General features: G+C 37.4%; 1 protein-coding gene across 1 annotated transcript in view; it reads right to left on the bottom strand.

The window, feature by feature from the left end:
• Positions 1-6,942: 6,942 nt before the first annotated feature.
• Positions 6,943-18,207, bottom strand: part of PLCL2 (phospholipase C like 2) — a 1,801,981-nt gene continuing 1,790,716 nt past the window's right edge. Inside the window, exon 6 of the mRNA XM_044066972.1 lies at positions 6,943-7,969. Within this exon, the coding sequence (XP_043922907.1) occupies positions 7,784-7,969 (186 nt within the window). The 3' untranslated portion in view covers positions 6,943-7,783. The remainder of the gene's footprint in view (positions 7,970-18,207) is intronic.

Genomic DNA, 18,207 nt, shown 5'->3' with positions numbered 1-18,207 from the left:
GAACCCTTGATGTCCACATGCCAAACGGGTATATCACTGTGGACCCTTGACATCCACATGCCAGAGAAACACATCACTGAGGACCCTCAACATGAGGGGGATTACACCTACCTGATTTAAATGAATATGTTAAAACAACTCAGATAATGCTTTGATTGGGCAGACAAGAGAAGATGAGTGGCAAGTCATGGGGAAAACTGGAATTAAAGCTGAACCAAGAGTGCTGGCTTGTGACAAACTCCCAGATCCAAGATAATAATTGTTGAACAGTTTATAGTTGTGAGGTGCAAGACAGTACAGTTAAATGGGGAATGGGGCACACTACTTCGTCTTCTTCTTCTTTCGGCTTTTCCTGGTTAGGGGTCTCCACAGCGGATCACCTGTTTCCATTTCTTCCTGTCCCCTGCATCTTGCTCTGTCACACCAACCACCTGCATGTCCTCTCTAACCACATCCATAAACCTTATCTTAGGCCTTCCTCTTTTCCTCTTACCTGGCAGCTTCATCCTTAGCATCCTTTTCCCAATATACCCAGCATCTCTCCTCAGCACATGTCCAAACCAACGCAATCTTGCCTCTCTGGCTTTGCCTCCAAACTGTCCAACCTGGGCTGACCCTCTAATATACTTATTCCTAATCCTGTCTACCCTCATCCCACCCAGTGCAAATGTTAACATCTTTAACTCTGCCACATCCAGCTCTGACTCCTGCCTTTTTGTCAATGCCACTGTCTCCAACCCATATAACATAGCTGGTCTCACTACCCTTTTGTAGACCTTCCCTTTCACTCTTACTAGTACTCGTCTGTCACAAATCACTCCTGACACACTCCCACTCCACCCTGCCTGTACTCTCTTTGTCACCTCTCTTCCACACCCGCCATTACTCTGAACTGTTGATCCCAAGTATTTAAACTCATCCACCTTCGCCAACTCTACTCCCTGTATCCTCACCATTCCTCTAGCCTCCCTTTCATTCACACACATATATTCTGTCTTAGTCCTGCTGACCTTCATTCCTCTCCTCTCTAGAGCATATCTCCACCTTTCCAGGAGTCTCCTCAACCCGTTCCCTACTCTCACTACATATCACAATGTCATCTGCAAACATCACAGTCCATGGGGACTCCTGTCTGATCCCGTCTGTCAACCTGTCCATCACCAGTGCAAATAAGAAAGGGCTCAGAGCTGATCCTTGATGTAATCCCACCTCCACCTTAAATGCATCTGTCACTCCCACTGCAGATCTCACCTCTGTCACACTACCCTTGTACATATCCTGTACCACTCTTACATACTTCTCTGCCACTCCTGACTTCCTCATACAATACCACAACTCCTCTCTAGGCATCCTGTCATATGCTTTCTCTAAGTCCACAAAGACACAATGCAACTCCTTCTGACCTTCTCTGTACTTCTCCATCAACACTCTCAGAGCAAACATTGCATCTCTAGTGCTCTTTTCTGGCATGAAACCATACTGCTGATCACTAATCATCACCCCCTTCTTAACCTAGCTTCCACTACCCTTTCCCATAATTTTATGCTGTGACTGATCAGTTTTATCCCTCTGTAGTTACTACAGCTCTGCACATCACCCTTATTCTTAAAAATCGGTACCAAAACACTTTTTCTCCACTCCTCAGGCATCCTCCTAAACACCTCCAAGCTTCCACAAGTATGTCATCTGGTCCAACAGCCTTTCCATTCTTCATCCTCTTCATAGCTATCCTTACTTCCGCCTTCTTAATCCATTGCACTTCCTGATTCACTATCCCCACATCATCCAGCTTTCTCTCTCTCTCATTATTTTCATTCATCAGCCCCTAAAAGTATTCCTTCCATCTGTTCAACACATTTTCCTTGCTAGTATGTTTCCCTCATTATCCTTTATCACTCTTACCTGCTGCACATCTTTCCTAGCTCGGTCCCTCTGTCTAGCCAATCGGTACAGGTTTTCTCCCTCCTTAGTGTCCAACCTTTCATACAACTCTCTATACGCCTTATCCTTAGCTTTCACCACCACTCTCTTTACCATACACCTCATTTCCTTATACTCCTGTCTACTTTCTTCATCTGTCTGACAATCCCACTTCTTCGCCAAGCTCTTTCTCTGTATACTCTCCTGTACTTCCTCATTCCACCACCAGGTATCCTTGTCCTCCTTCCTCTATCTAGATGTCACACCAAGCACCTTTCTAGCAGTCTCCCTTATTAGCTCTGCTGTAGTTACCAAGGGTATTTGGTAACACTTCACTGCCACCCAGTGCCTGTCTTAACTCTTCCCTGAACGCCACCTCACAATTACCCTTTTTCAGTTTCCACCATTTGATCCTTGGTGCTGCCCTCACACTCCTCCTCCTCTTCTTCAACATTAATGTCATTCTACAGACCACCATTCTATGCTACCTAACTAATGGGGCACACAATATTAGTAAATCTGATTCCTACAATTCTTCTACCTAAAGCACGTCTGTATAGTGAGTACTTGAATCTCAAAGAGCGATGTAGCACTTGGGGTCAGTTAAGGTTAAAAAAGGGTTCTTGACATAGTATTTGATCGGGACCCTCCCAGAATAGTCCAAGTCTTTTAACTCATTCCCTCCAATGCAGCTCCAGAAGTTTGAACTGTAACTTACAATGGGCGGAGCCTAAGCTTTTTGATAGAATGAAATTATGTCCTCACATTTCAAACAAATGTACATATCTCTGGAAAAATAAGTGTTACTAAAGAAGTGCAAATGGCAAACTCTCCAGCACAAACTACTTTTATAGTGGTAGTATTCTTTAGGTTCTAGGTTCCAATCAGGATTTTATGAGTCACAGTAAACACAGTAGCTATTATGCTTGTAGTATTTTGTAAACAACTTAACGATATCACAGCAACCAGTCAAGTTACTCACATACTGTTAGTAGCACTCTGCTCATCCAGCTGAGAATTTTCACATGAGGTTAAGCAGTTCTGTCGGTCTACTTGGTTGAAAAAATATTTAGAAAAGCATAACATTTATGTCAACATAAATACATGAACAACAATCAATATTTCTTTACCTGCACTAGACAGAGATCAAATATCAACACAGTTGTGTTTTCCATTGTGTAACCTTTAAGATGAAATCTTGCAATACTTTGTATGTAACATGGTATTTGAAATTATTAATGCCAATATGAACATGCAATATTTGATGCCTAGGGGAAGTAACTGTAAAAAGACTTACAGGTGTCACCTGCCTGTAATGAGTTACAATAATAACATAGACGTAAAAAAATTCTCATTTAATAAAAAATGTGATCATTTAGTAGACAGGAACTTTAAATAACATTTTATATTAATACTGTTGTTGATATCTGGTGGGATGTGAGAAGATAAGTCAATTAGGATTATGAAGCTGGATAAAGGAGGGGGCACAGTTATTTATGAATCCATTGACTATTCAGGCATCATACTTAATTTACAGCAAGATGTTAATATTTATTTACTCGCCTCCAGAAATGAAGTGAATATATTATACCATAAAATAGATTTACAGTTAGAGGACTGTTTAATGCAAGAACCAATAACACCAGATTTGTTTAACTTCTTAAAAATGTCAAATTCTATGATACTGACAATATTTGGAATTCCTAAGGTACATAAAAATATAAGCAACCTCCTTTTAGACCTACTGTGGCAGCGCAGGGCTCTAAGACGCATCCACTAGCTGTCTTTCTAGACATGTTTCTTAGCTTGGTCCTTTCTGCACATTATTTTTGGTTCTTGGCTGTATTGTGGTGCAGATATCCACTTATTTTGGTTACCTGTTTGTAGATAACCCTTACACCAAAGTTATAACCAAACACAGTGCGACACGGACCACTAGGGAATACTAGAAATGAAAAGCAGCATAGGACTCTGAAAGTGCACAACTAACTTTAATATTAAAATTAATAAAATAATACAGTTAATACCAATACACACTAAAAACTTGTTGTTAAGCACTTTCGCCCGATATGCTGTACCATGGACTTCTTCAGAACAGGAAGTACAGAGTTCACACTGTTTAAAAAACACTCAATTTTTGGGATACCAAATGTGCATAAGGACATCAGAGATCCCCCTGAGGCCAACTGCTGTGGCACAGCAGTCTAAAACCTATCCATTGGCTGTATTTCTGGACCATTCACTTAAACTCATTTATCCTAAAACACATCACTTATTAAACAATTCATGGGACTTTATAAGACAATTTAAGCTGGAACTATACAGCACCATCTACAGTTTCTTACCATGGATGTCGTCAATTTGTTGTATATTTCAGGATATGGGGTCGGAATATTTCACTGAAATACTTTCCCATTATGCATTTCTAACAGGAAAGGACATTTGATTATTAACTTCTCTTATGTACCTGGTTTTAGACAATAATTTCCTATTCTTTGAAGGAGAATTTTATAGACATACTTGGGTGGTAGCCATTGTTTGCCAACTTGGTCCTGTATTATTGGGAGAGTTCTTTTGTTTTTAAAGACAATCCTTTTTATGCCCACTGCAAACTCAACCTTTGATACTTGGATGGTATTTTTATTTTGGGGCATGGTCCAGAGGATATAATTGTGCAGTTTAACTATTTAAACTGCACGACTGAGTTTTTGAGGTTCACATACACATAAAATGAAAATGTTGTGAACTATTTGGATGGCTTTGTTTACAAAAACAATGGTGGTTTCATTACTAACATTTAATGTAAACCCACATTTATTAATTCTTATTTGCATTACTCCAGTTTTCATCCCTATAAGCAAAAGGTGGGTTTGGTTAAAGGACAGATGATCAGATTATCATGCATGATGTCAGATGACAGCACTTTTGCTGCAGAGATCAACAAACTTAAGAATATGTTTTATGGAGGGAGGCTATCCAACCCCTCTTTTAGATAAGACTATTAAGAATGTGTTTGAAAACAGAACTTCAAAGATTAAACCAATACTGGGCATCAATTCTGACAACCAGTCATCTGTTGACACAGGATCAGTTGGTTGCAATTGTGACTCTTGGGATAGGGCACTGATTCTGAAATATCAAAAGGCCACACAGGACATTATCCACAACTGGCAGGATTTCAAAGCTAATGTTGATGTTTTAAAAAAGTTAGGAGAACAACCTATATTTGTCCACAAGTCTGGCTGTAATTTGAAGAATTTGTTTGAAAAGAAAACACCTATCCAGAAATCGAAAGTCCCCAGTAATTATGGCACCCACAAATGTGGGAATTGTCCATATTGTCCTTAAGTTTTGGAATCAGATTGTCATTGGACAATTTTTCAGCCCAGAGACTTCAATTGTGTAAGGGAAACTGCAATGCAAGCAGACTGTTTTATTTGGCTAAGTGTGAATCCTGACCAGCTTTTTATGTAGTTAAAACTGAACACCCCCTCAAAAAAGAATTTACAAACATCTATATGACATTAGAACCAAGAATTCTAAAAATGTTGTATATAAGCATTCATTGTCCTGTGGGTCCTTCAAAAAGTTTGTTTTTGCTGCTCTGGATAGTGTGGAACCCAATCCCAGGGGTGGCGTGTAGGAAACTAGTTTAGAATATTGGAAATATTACTGGCAGATCAGGTTGGATGCAACCTGCCCTCCAGAGATCAAAGACCAGAAGTTCAGTTCTTCCAGTCCTTAAACTAAGGGCTGCTACACTTTAATTATTTCTAACACCAGGGCCCAATTTCATTTTATTTGATTATTTTTCTCAGGCATCTTTTGGACTACTCATTCTCCTGGAGATCTTAGAAAATTAGTTTTTTTAACAATAATTATTTTTTTAAATAATTCTCTGTGTTTTTATAATTATCAATTCTTTAAAATGTGTTTTTACTACATTTCATCGGTTTACATATTGAGGTTTTTGTTTTGTTGACGGGTTTAGTCTTCTCTGGAATTAGGTACCTGTCGCTTTAAGTATTAATTAGGTTGATGACATGTTTTTTTTTTTTTTTTTAAACAGTGTGAACTCTGTACTTCCTGTTCTGAAGTCTATGGCACAACATATCAGACGAAAGCGTTTAACAACGGGCTTTCAGTGTGTATTGCTATTTATTATTTTATCAGTTTCAATATTTAAGTTAATTATGCACTTTCAGAGTCCCTGACTGCTTTTCATTTCCAGTATTCCTTGGTGGTTTGGGTTGCACGGTGTTTGGATATTAAGTTTATTTTTGTGCAATTGTTGCTTCTTGGTCTTACACCAAAGTAGGTGACTTACACCAAGAGCAGGTCTTCCGAAGTTAGGGCATGCTTACACCAGAGTAAGTCAGTTATACTTAGAGCAACTCTTTTGGAATTTGACTCTTTGCTAGAAATTTTGTCTACTACAAAGTTGAAGACTTTTCTAACCCCAACATATAACAGTAAATAGACTAGTAAAAGAAAAACAATGCAACTTCATTATTTTCAAAATACATTTTACTTGTTTTTGAACATTTATTTCTCACTTTAAAAGTCTGTCTTCAAATATAGTAAAATTTATTTTTTAGAGTGCAGAACTATTTACTGCTCCTCCAGGGAGATGTAACATCCACCACTAGTGATTTTATACCTCATTACTCCATTGCCTGACCACACACCGTCTAGTTCCACATGCCTTGCCATATCCAAAATGTTTCACCTTCACCCCTGCAGAAAGAATGTTTGGTGCACTCACATCTTCTGTTATCTCTGCTCAATTGGCACACCTGCTATTCATTTAAGTTTTACAGTGTAGACAAATAACAACACAGAACTGTGGATTACTTTTATTACTCACAATCTCTGCGATGTGCATTTTGAAAATTTTAACATGATTTATTTCTTACCTGGCTTATGATTCCACCTGATTATGTGGGACACTGTTTCTCAAAAATATATGTATAAAATTAACTTAAAATGTTTTAGAATTTATAAGTAAAAAAACACTAATTGTTAAACTTGGATAAGATCTTTAATTGTATCATTGCTTCATAAAACTTTCTTTTTGATGTGTACATTGTACTCACTTCACAAAACAAAAAGCATTTACAACATGAAGCTCCTTGTTTGGTCATTAAATGTAAGAAAAATTGGTAAAACATCCTGGAAATAATAACTCTGAATAGAAGACTTCATACTAATTTGCATGTTTCCCCTTTTGCCCCCTGGCTCACTTAGTGCAACAACTCTTCTGTGCCCACTTGTTAATTACAGTGCATTCAAGGTTTTCATTTATGGCTCAATAAGGTATATACAAAGTATTTCATGATTATGGCACAGTCTTCCTACAGTTCACAGACTCCGACTTGGCATAAAATCACTTGTGCAGGTTTTCCAAAATGAACACTGTCTCTGCTTCACTTCACTTCAGGTTAACAGTGTCCAGAGAATATTTTTTCATAAAATAAACAAAATGGCAGGTCATGATTCCTGGGATGAGGAAAACAAGACTGCAGTGAAAAAAGTTACACAATGATTGAAATAACAAGACATCAAATATATATAAATATAGATGTATGTATATATACACATACAGTACATATACACATACTGTACAAGGGATTAACAATGCAGAGTGTCCACCACTAAGTGTCATGTGACTTCATGTACCCCAGTGCTACATTCACAGTTTTGCTCATCTGACAGAAAGAGCAGCTAGTTGTGCTTCATTCATTTCAAGGTGTGAACAGCTCTCGTTATAAGTGCAAGGCAGAATCACTGTGCAGCTTCCCTTGGTCCTTGAGTCCGTGCCGCTTCACGTACGATCAGAACTTAGGTATGCAGTACATTCTCATCAATCTCCAGTTTCATCGTCACATGCTTCTTTTTCCGGTATAGCTTCCAGACTCCGCCGTGGTTTAGATGCCTCTGCATTCCCAGTGCCAGCCTTGTTCAGTCCACATGTCACAGCAGCATAATGAATCTGCTTCAGGTTTTCCAAAACCTCATTCCTGGCAAGTTTCAAAAGGTCAGCCTGCCCCTACGCAAAGTAAAGAAAGCAAAGGTCAGCAAGACATGTTTTTACCAATAAATAAATAAATAAATAAATAAATAAATAAATAAATAAATAAATAAAAAACAACTTATTTATATCCATAGTAAAATAGTTTATTTATTTATTTAGCTTGTTTACCAAGTACCACACAACTGAACAACCTACAAATGAAGATGCTAAAACCTGCTTACATGCTTTACTCTACTTTACTGTTAAATGCTTGCTGTGTTCTAAAGGTCCTACCTTACACAAAGAAAACCTTTATAATAATTAATGTAATGCATGCAGTTTGACCTCTTCAGCTAATTTAATCCATAAAACTGCACTGTAGAGAAATAAATGCTAGTCATATCCAAAGCAAAAATAGAGCTGACAGGTAAAGGTTGGAACGTTAACTAAATAAAACAACAAGGAACCAAACAGTCCAACCACCACCGGAGGATAAAGCAAACAAACTAATAATTTATTAAGTACGAACAGTGGTAAGCACTTTCACTATAAGCGCAACTTCATCAGACCATTCGGTTCAAGAACAGCTAGCATTTAAAAATAATGCTCTCATGCAAACAGGAAATCATTCTCCAATCAGAACTGAGGATTAGTACATCCCCCAAAAAAACAATCATCTCCAAGGTAAAAAAACACCATTATAAATGTGGGAAACAGCATAACTTTCACATACTAAAACTACATAAAAACCAAAAAATATACATGTATAAAAAATAAATATGTAAAACAAATCTCTAAAGCATTATACTTATTATGTGCTTTTAAAATAGGTTTTACTGACACTTTCCCATTCAAACCTGGATGGATATCTGTTCGCATAGATATTATCCACCTTAACTCCACACATTCTGTCCTGTTTTTTAAATCCCCCCTCAGCTGTACATTCATAACCTCTATCACAGTAAATTTAAACATGATAGGAACCATTCAACATAACATGTTTAGCCAAAGCTCTACATTCATCTGCATTCTTGACATAGCTAATATGTTCTAAGAGCCTTGCTTTCAGACTCTGATTGGTCTTACCTATATAATAGGCTGGACAAAGACCACACTGTACATAATAAATAACATGTTGGGTTCTACAATCTGCATAAAAATCTAAATCAATCCTTCTTTGAGTAGCTGGACATAAAATAAAACTAGTAGAGAAAATGTAGGCACATGCTGAGAAAATGTAGGCACATGCTGAACAACTACAGGGAAAAGTGCCAAACCGATTGGATCTAATAACATTATTAATTCTGCCCCCGAATTCTTATAACATAATTGTCACTTTAATGACCTGTTATTCCTAAAAGCAAACCTGGGTTCAGAACCTACTACTCCACTTACCTCCTCACTGGCCAGTACCTCTTGATTGTTTTGTGTCTTTTGGCTTTTCCTGGTTAGGGGTCGCCACAGCGGAACTCCGGTCCGCTAATGATTAGTAGTGGATTTTTACGTACCGGGTTACCAGCCCTGACGCACAACCTTCAACGAAGGCACGCCCCATTCACGTATGCCTCCACACAGAAGACACTCTAGCTGAGAATCGAATGGGACAACGTCCTGCTATGAGGCGACAACACTACCACAGCACCACCACCGCAGACATTACAAATATCTGAAGTTCCAATGGAGTGGGTCAAAAGTAGTCGTAAATGACTCTTGTGAACTATCTGAAATATCACTGATAATCGTATATTGGTCACTAAAACAAGTCTTGGCTATAGTATCTCTTTGGGAAGATACAATATCCCTCTTATGGTTAACTTCAGAGACAGAGTACCCTCTGGAAACAAACCGTTCTGAGGCAGCTGCAAGGGCTAGTTCTGCTGATGTATATTTACTATGCAGACGCATCTCTCTAAGTAGTTGTCCTTTGACAACATTACTTGTAATATGTCTGGGATGCATGCTAGATTTGTGTAGAATACTATTCTGTTTACATTGTTTCCTAAATGCTCTGCTCTCAAAGAGGCCCAATTTATTCTTACGTATATGACGTTTAAAAAAATGAATCCCACAATAAGAATAATTACAACTAAACCTCAAAAAAGAAGTAGTGCTGTGTAAATAAATCAAAAACTTATCAAAACTTTCCACAGTTCCTCTCCACAAAATAAATATATCATCAATGAAACGTTTATAAAAAGCCAAACTATCAATAAAAAAATGATTATTGTGTACATAATCAAACTCCCATTGTACGAGGACAGCATTAGTGTGAGAATTTGCACATGCTGTCCCCATTGCAACTACAATCTTCTGTAAATAAAATGCGTCCTGAAAAATAAAAACATTATTTTCTAGGATCAATTCAAGCAGTGAACAAATAAGAATAATCTTGTCATTATTCATATTCCATAACCTAGACAAAAACATCCTCACATTCTCCACTCCAGTATCATTCGGAATGACGGTAAAAAGTGAACTGATATCTAATGTCACAAATAATAAATGCTAGTCATATACTCATATATGTTCAACAGCCTAAATGTATTGTGTATAAGATATGAACATGTGCTTAAGACATGAAATATAAACAAATTCTAGCACTCCAACAGCAATATATATATGGCTACAGTTCACTTTGTCAAGAAATACAGAATATCGACAAATTGAACTGATGTGGTGTTTCATCAAGTGTGTGTTTTATTAAATGCGAATTCTGGAAATGTCAATGTTTGGAACACTGATATTTATGCATGGTATGCGTAATTCTGGCTGAGTGTATGCAAATGGAGTTTTAACTTAAAGCTGAAACTTTTGAATGTTCTGTAAGTTTTGGCATTGGTGTACGGGTGTATGTACAAGTATTTGTGGGTTATGGTTAGAATAAGAGATCGGTAAGAGGCATTAGTTTAGTGTTGTGCATGTATGTTATGTGTGGGTTCTATACCTGTGTGTGTTGTGTAGTGGTACTGCTAGGGAAAGTATTTTTTTAATGTACTATGTAGGGTTGGGTTAGGAGCAGTATCAGGGTTAGGGTTAGAATTAGTCAACATGAGTAAGGTGAGATGGAGGGTGGTGAAAAAACACTCCTTAACAGTAACACTATTCAGACAGATAATTATTATTTTTTTTAATTTAGTGAACAGAAAAGCAAAGCATTTGATCGAACTTTTTTTTTGCTTTCAATATCTGTTAATGTCAGTGTTTCTGTTTAGTTTTTTTGAGGTTTGATATTTTATATACACACACACAAATTTTTATATATATATATATATATATATATATATATATATATATATATATATATATATATATATACATACATAGATACACACACACACACACACACACACACGCACACACACACACACACACACACACGTGTGCATATGTTTACCTAGATGCATGCAAACATGCTGAAAGACCTGGTGTATTAGCAGCGCAAAGACTGAAGGTGTTATTTGAATGCATGCTTCTGTGAGTAGGAATCATAATGGGTATCATTTGGCAAAATCTACAGTCTGAATGTAGTGGTTATATGTTGTGCAGTGTAATTATTGTGGGAAAATATGCAAGAAAGAATAGTGTGAATAGAGTAGTTCTGGCTAGGGCTATGCAAATGGAACATGTGATGTGACTGTAATGGCCTTGTGTGGATGCAAGTGAGAATCGTTTGCACAAACTCCTAGTCACCAGCAATGGTGAACTTATACTTAGTAGAGTTGTATGCAGTGATATTGTGGAACAAATCCCCTGCCATAAAATGGCATATTTTGGTGAATAGTATGTTGTATGTAGGTCTGGTGGGCTACTTGCAAAGGGAAAATCTGTGTGGTGTGGTGTGGTGTGTGTGTGTGTGTCTTTACAGAATGCATGAGAACAGTGTGTGTGTCTGTGCGTTATATATGAGAACATGTGTGCCTGTGTGTCTGTGCACGCACAATGTATACAATAAAAATAGCTACATGAAAACAGATCGGCAGTTTCCATTTTCATAGAGCTGTACTATATCCCATATGTATAATCCTGCACAGTTAATTCAATAGATACAAACTTTAATACATTTTAGAAAACAATGTGCTACATTTAATTCCTTATATAACAGTAGCTAGCCTCATCACATGTCTGTCCTTCAAGTACTTCATGGGCTTTACAAGAGACTTTCTTAATGCAAAACAAGATTAGTCTGCACATTTAATGGGATATTTGGTAATAGGGCACCATAGGCATCCCCAAGCAAATACCTATTCTAACAGAGTCCACTAGGAGACTCTCATGAAGACAACGGGAACCTCCCTGTAGTGATAGCATTGATAAAAGATATCAGTAGCATAAAGCTACAAATGACTGCCTACAAAGGACTAAATAAATACAATAAATATCCTTAGTGAGGTGAAACAAATTCTAAATCAGTCTCCCTATCATAATTCTGACAACAGTAATTGCAAACCCGGGGCTTACAAAGACACTGAATGTTGATAATCACTGTTCTCCTTTAGTTACTTTTTCAGAGGTTGCAAGCCCCACTGCACACCCCAATGTGCACACCTCCATCTTTGTTGCTTATATGTATTAACTTTGTGAACATCATATCTTAGAGAAAAGGGAATAAATACTCTGAGACACAGTGATCTGGGACTTAATTCCTCATTTTCACATATTCTGTCTCTGGGACTCAACCTTACGAGTCTTGGGAGTTTTAAATTATTACCTGTAAACCTACCAGTTGTGCAACACTATAATCATTCAAGCATCTCCTGCCTGACAACTGAAAAGGAAGAAGGAGGCAGCATGGATCAGCTGAAAGCTATTGCCTTGAAAACCCTTGTAGTACTACTGTAAAATAAATGCTTATGCAATAGTTGTGTCTTCATCAGGAGCTTCACAGTATATAGGTCATGGAAAAATAACAAGCACAAAGCAAGATCATGAGACTAATGCAAATTGTGATGATGGCCCCACTGAAGTACAAGACAAGGATCACCAACTAGAGACACTTTTAACAAAGGGCAAAGAAAGAAACATGGAGTCCACCAATAAAATGAAAAAAAAAAAAAACATTTTGGCATGAAGAAGATTTCATGGGAAAGTATGGATACAGAAAACAGTCTGGCAATTATTGCCCCCCCCCAATAATTATTTGTTCTATTTAGTGTGTAAGGACTGTTGCAATAGAAATTATGATGCGGAAATGTAGTGTACAGCAAATGCATTCAAAGACTGCAGAGGATATGTGTGACAAAAGGAGGTACTGCCAGCACAGCTAGCTGGAATTTTGTAAATAATTATATGTCATTTGTGAATATCAAAATAATTTATATAAGATGTTTGTGTTACAAATGTATTACAACTGCATATCATGTGTACATCAAACTGCCTTGTACAGATGTTTGTGTTGAAAAGGAATTTGTAAAATGCTTGTTTGAAATGCATCAACAATGTTCCCTGTTGGAGAGAACAGAAATGTACATGCACTATGGTAACTGTTTAAATGTATATGCTTAACAGAGGAAACTGCAGGCTTAACCTGAGTCCATCAAACTTTAGAAAATATTTGAAATTAAATCACTTTATAGGCTAGGCCATAAAGAGGCTATCTGACAGGTTTCAATGCAGCTACAGACACACAGTCTGTACTAGGAAGCTTTCTGGATTGTCTTTGGGGTGAACTAATTGCTACTTTGGAAGCATGAAGGAATGCAATTGTTTTATGACTTTCAGCACCTACCAAAGATCCGAGCAAATACCCTTGTCTACGTATTTTTACAGGTAGATGTTAAATGCTACCAGCTGCCAGCAATTTGGAGTTTTGCCTGGGAACTAGAAGTCAGATGACGAGAAATGATGTCATTCTGCAAGCTATTCCAGCAGTAATATTTTTGATATTATTTTGTGAAGTCTCTCAGTGAGACAGATTATTCTGCATTCCGTCTTGGACCTGACAACAAGAAGAACCACAATTCACCACATTTACATTGTAATTTATTAGGGTATATTAACTCTCTTAGGTTCAGTCAGGAATATAGTAAACCTTAGTTTAGATATTATTTTTCTTTGTTTGAGACTGTCCTTCAATGTTGTTTTAAATATTTCCTGTGTTTTGAACTCTGAAGTCACTATGAATATATACTTAGTATTTTCTCATTATTTTATTATTTATTATTAAATATATTTAAACCTTTCATTGTGGCTGATCTGTGTGCAGGCATTTAAGTTTTGAGAGTACTTGAATATGTACTTGGTGACACTATGTGGACCACTCATAACAGCCATGCTCTTGGTCAAACTACCATTTGTATTAGTATTAATACTACATAGTAAGACTGGACACCCTTTGTTAAGGGTACTAAAGTAACTGATAAGGAATGACTTGTGGCAGTGGTTAACTACCTTATAGTCTGGGCAGAAGGAATCGTAGCTAGTAAACCTGTGTCAGCCTTTCCCAGGTATGTCTGTGTGTGTGTGTGTGTGTGTGTGTGTGTGTGTGTGTGTGTGTGTGTGTGTGTGTGTGTGTGTGTGTGTGTGTGTGTGCGTCTTGTGTTGTATGTGTAATTCAAACCTCAAAGAGTGTGTGTGTCAGCTACTTGGGCAGATACATGAAGCACTGGTTGGACAGAGAGGGTGCTGGGTAGGTCACTCAGCTGAGATCTCAAGTCTGTAGCTGTGGCAGTGGGATGTCTTACTGGAGGTCTGGAGGAAGAGGGAGAAAGCAGCCCTGGACGGACTGTGGTCTCAGTGTGCTCTTAAGGGAAATTGCACTTGATGCAGAGAGCTGCATTTGGAAATACTGTGTGTGTGTACCTGTTATCCTCTCAGTCAACATCCCCCCACAGGTGCCAGAGGTGAGGATTGAGGCTCCTTGATTACTGGTCGGCAGTGGTGGGTTGTCAAAACATGCATCAAATGTAGAGGACAGTGGTGACCCTTTACCATGAGCAGGGAATGTACTTCTGGAGACCACATGTAAAGTGAGATGTTATGTTATCTGGGAAGGCCACACAGGTGCATCAATAGAAATATTAAAGCAATGAATTATGAGAAGTGTGAGAAGTGTGAGAAAGGTTAGCTGTTCTTACTACATGCCAGAAGAGACAGGAGATTGGGGCACATGCTCTAGACCACAGGTTTCTGACAGCAAGGGCTGTGAAGTTGAAAATATTGCACTATGGGCTGACAGCTAGCATGAGGGCAAAATTAAAGTTGTTCACCAGAATCTGTCCACTTACAATACTTGGGTTTCAAATGGATCACTTCTCACTAGGGTTATCTCTGACAGCAAATTGTGAGGTGACTAAAATACATGAGGTGACTAAAATGCAACTGGTGATTCTGCTGGCAGGGCAACATACTGTTTGTGGTTCTTTTTAGAGGTTGTGTAATGTGGTGGTGTTGTCCATCATGATTTGTCATTACCACAGGACCACTGAGCAAAGATTTAGAGGTGGGGACAAATTAAGAATATAAAAGTAATGGGGAAGTCTGCAGCTTGAAGCTAAAATAATTGACAAACCAGCATATTATGTGGTTTGTGTGAGGACAGAAAACAGCATTGTAGAAATCACAGACATCTGTATAACACAAATACAATGAACCAAAGTCCAATGAAGATGAGTAACCACAATCGTCATAATTTGTATGGAAACAAGAAAACAGAGGTTGTGTGAAATGTGACACTTAAGAGTTGTAGACTGAGGCTTTCCAAGTGCAACAAGACTGATCATAAAAGGACAAATCAGTTGCCTAGCGTCAACAGCGCCCAAAATCCCTGAATTGGTTTACATCTTATTTACAGAACAGGGAACAATCAGTAAGGTGGCTAAATGTACAATCTGACTAACAACCCAACAATATAGGAGTATCACAAGGATCCACTTTAGCTCCACTAATGTTTAATATTTTCATCAATGACCTGCACAAAGTCCTCCTAATTCAGAATATCATCCAATATGCTAATGATTCAACTCTGATATCCACCTCCAAAAACTTCTCAGATCTCCTCACAGTTACAGAAAAGGCTTTTACTTCTATTGAATCATGGCTTATTAACACACAACTAATGCTAAACCCCCAAAAAACTAAACTTTTACTTTTCTCTACAAAATCACCTGACATTGACTTCAAAATCCTTGCTAAAGATGGCACAGAAAAAGAACTAGTAAAAACAGCCAAACTACTAGGCATAACAATAGATAAGAAACTCACTTATGAACCACACATCCTGAATGCAATAAAGACAACTCACTTCAAACTAGGCAAACTATATCGCCACAAGCTCTACATGGATAAATATACCAAAATAAAACTAGCTAATACCCTACTCATCCCTTTCCTTCTGCATGGCAGTGCCATTTTTACCAATCTTCACACAAGCCTCAGTAATAAATTGCAATCCTGATATAATAAAATAGCCAAATTCACCTCCGAAAAACCACACCATTCTCGTCACTGCCAAGCAATCACCAAACTAAAATGGCTAGAATTTGCCCACCATCTAAAATACACCCAGCTGACCTTGGCCCACAAACTAATTAGTAAACTTAATGAATGCCCAGCCCTCAACTCAATCCTACAAACTTATACCCCTACAAGAACTCTTAAGATCTTCCTGTAAACTCTTGCTTTCTATAACAAAACCCATCAAAAGAGCAAGACAATGTCTGTTCTCCCATTCTATTGCCAAACTGTGGAATAATCTACCTTCTGAAATAACCCAAACTGACCACCCAAAAACCTTTAAAGTAGTTCTAAAAACACATTATCTAAATAATCCATTCTACACCTGCCTCAGAAGCAAACCACCTTAAAGAGCACAACATAATACTCATAACTTAGAAAGTACTGTTTCAAAGCCAATGCTTTTCTACTGTATAATAAGGCAAAATCCTGTGAACTGTATTTTTGAAATCTTTTTTTCTGCATCTTGTGTAGAATAATGTAAAATCCTGTAAATTGTATTTCTGGCATGTTTTCTTCTGCATCTTAAACCTGTATACTTTTTAAGCTTATTGTAAACTTGCCGTTTCTTTTGTAAGGCTTTGTGGAGCTTTTCTCCCCGGGCCTCCACTGAAAATGGGTCTCTGACCCAGTGGACTTTCCCAGTCAACAAATGTTAATTAATAAATAAATAAATAATAAATAAATATCTGAGACATGGAATGCAAAAGAAGAAACCATGCAAACATATGGAATGTTTCAGAATGAAAATGAAATGGAAATTTTAATTTCCTAGGTTATTTAAAACATGTTTTGAATAAGTAAAAACAAAATATTTGATGTAAATAGCCTGTGATATTCCTAGTACACAGAAAATGCCAAGTTTTAGATGGGCACTGTAACATGATGCATGTTACCTCACAGTTATAATATATGCATATTTTATTTATTCGTTTATTTATTAGCATTTGTTTACCAGAAAAGACTGACTTGGCACGAACCCCTTTTCAGTGGAGGCCTACAGACAAAAGCTCCAAGAAACAATTTAGAGAGAAATGTAAGAAAACACAAGAAATTATAAAAGCCATATAAAACATAAGATCACTAAAAATCTAAGATCAATTATATATCAAATATTCGGTATGAATAAAATCACCACTGTTTTACATGTTCACGAGAAGGAAACCTTTGACTTTCAATTACATGTCAGATAATATGTTAACATCTGCAATAATGCACTGGGACAGAATGATAAAGGTTTAAAAAGAATTTATATACAGCTCCGCCCTATCACAAGTACAAGACCCAAAATTCTGGTTCCTGGAATCCAATAATTAAAATGTGATTGAAACAAATTAAGCAGAAAAGTTCAAAACTCACTGCTAAACCACTAAAGCATTTTGCAGAAGGATCTGCCCCACTCTCAACACCTCCTAATGCGGGGGACTGTGCCTCTCACACTACTGCTATCTATCCATATATGTGTGTATATGTATATACAGTGTGTGTGTGTGTGTGTGTGTGTGTGTGTGTGTGTACAGTGGATATAAAAAGTGTGCATACCCCTGTTAAAATGCCAGGTTTTGATATATAAAAAATGAGACCACAATAAATCATTTAAAAACTTTTCCCACCTTTAATGTGACCTATAACCTGTACAATTCAATTGAAAAATTCAAAACTGTAAAAAAAAAAATAAAAAATAAAAACATAACTTTTTTTTTTATGTTTTTGCAGGGAGGTAAGCTCTGCTGCATCCCTCATACACCCTGCTAAATAAATATACCAACTCCAAGATCACACTACAGTGAGGAGAAAGGTAAATTTCCCATTCTGCGCTGTAC

This window comes from Protopterus annectens, chromosome 3.part1, assembly GCF_019279795.1.
Source record: "Protopterus annectens isolate FY-2018-M chromosome 3.part1, PAN1.0, whole genome shotgun sequence".
In the NCBI taxonomy this organism is placed as follows: Eukaryota; Metazoa; Chordata; order Ceratodontiformes; family Protopteridae; genus Protopterus; species Protopterus annectens.
This window is presented reverse-complemented; position numbering and strand designations above follow the sequence as displayed.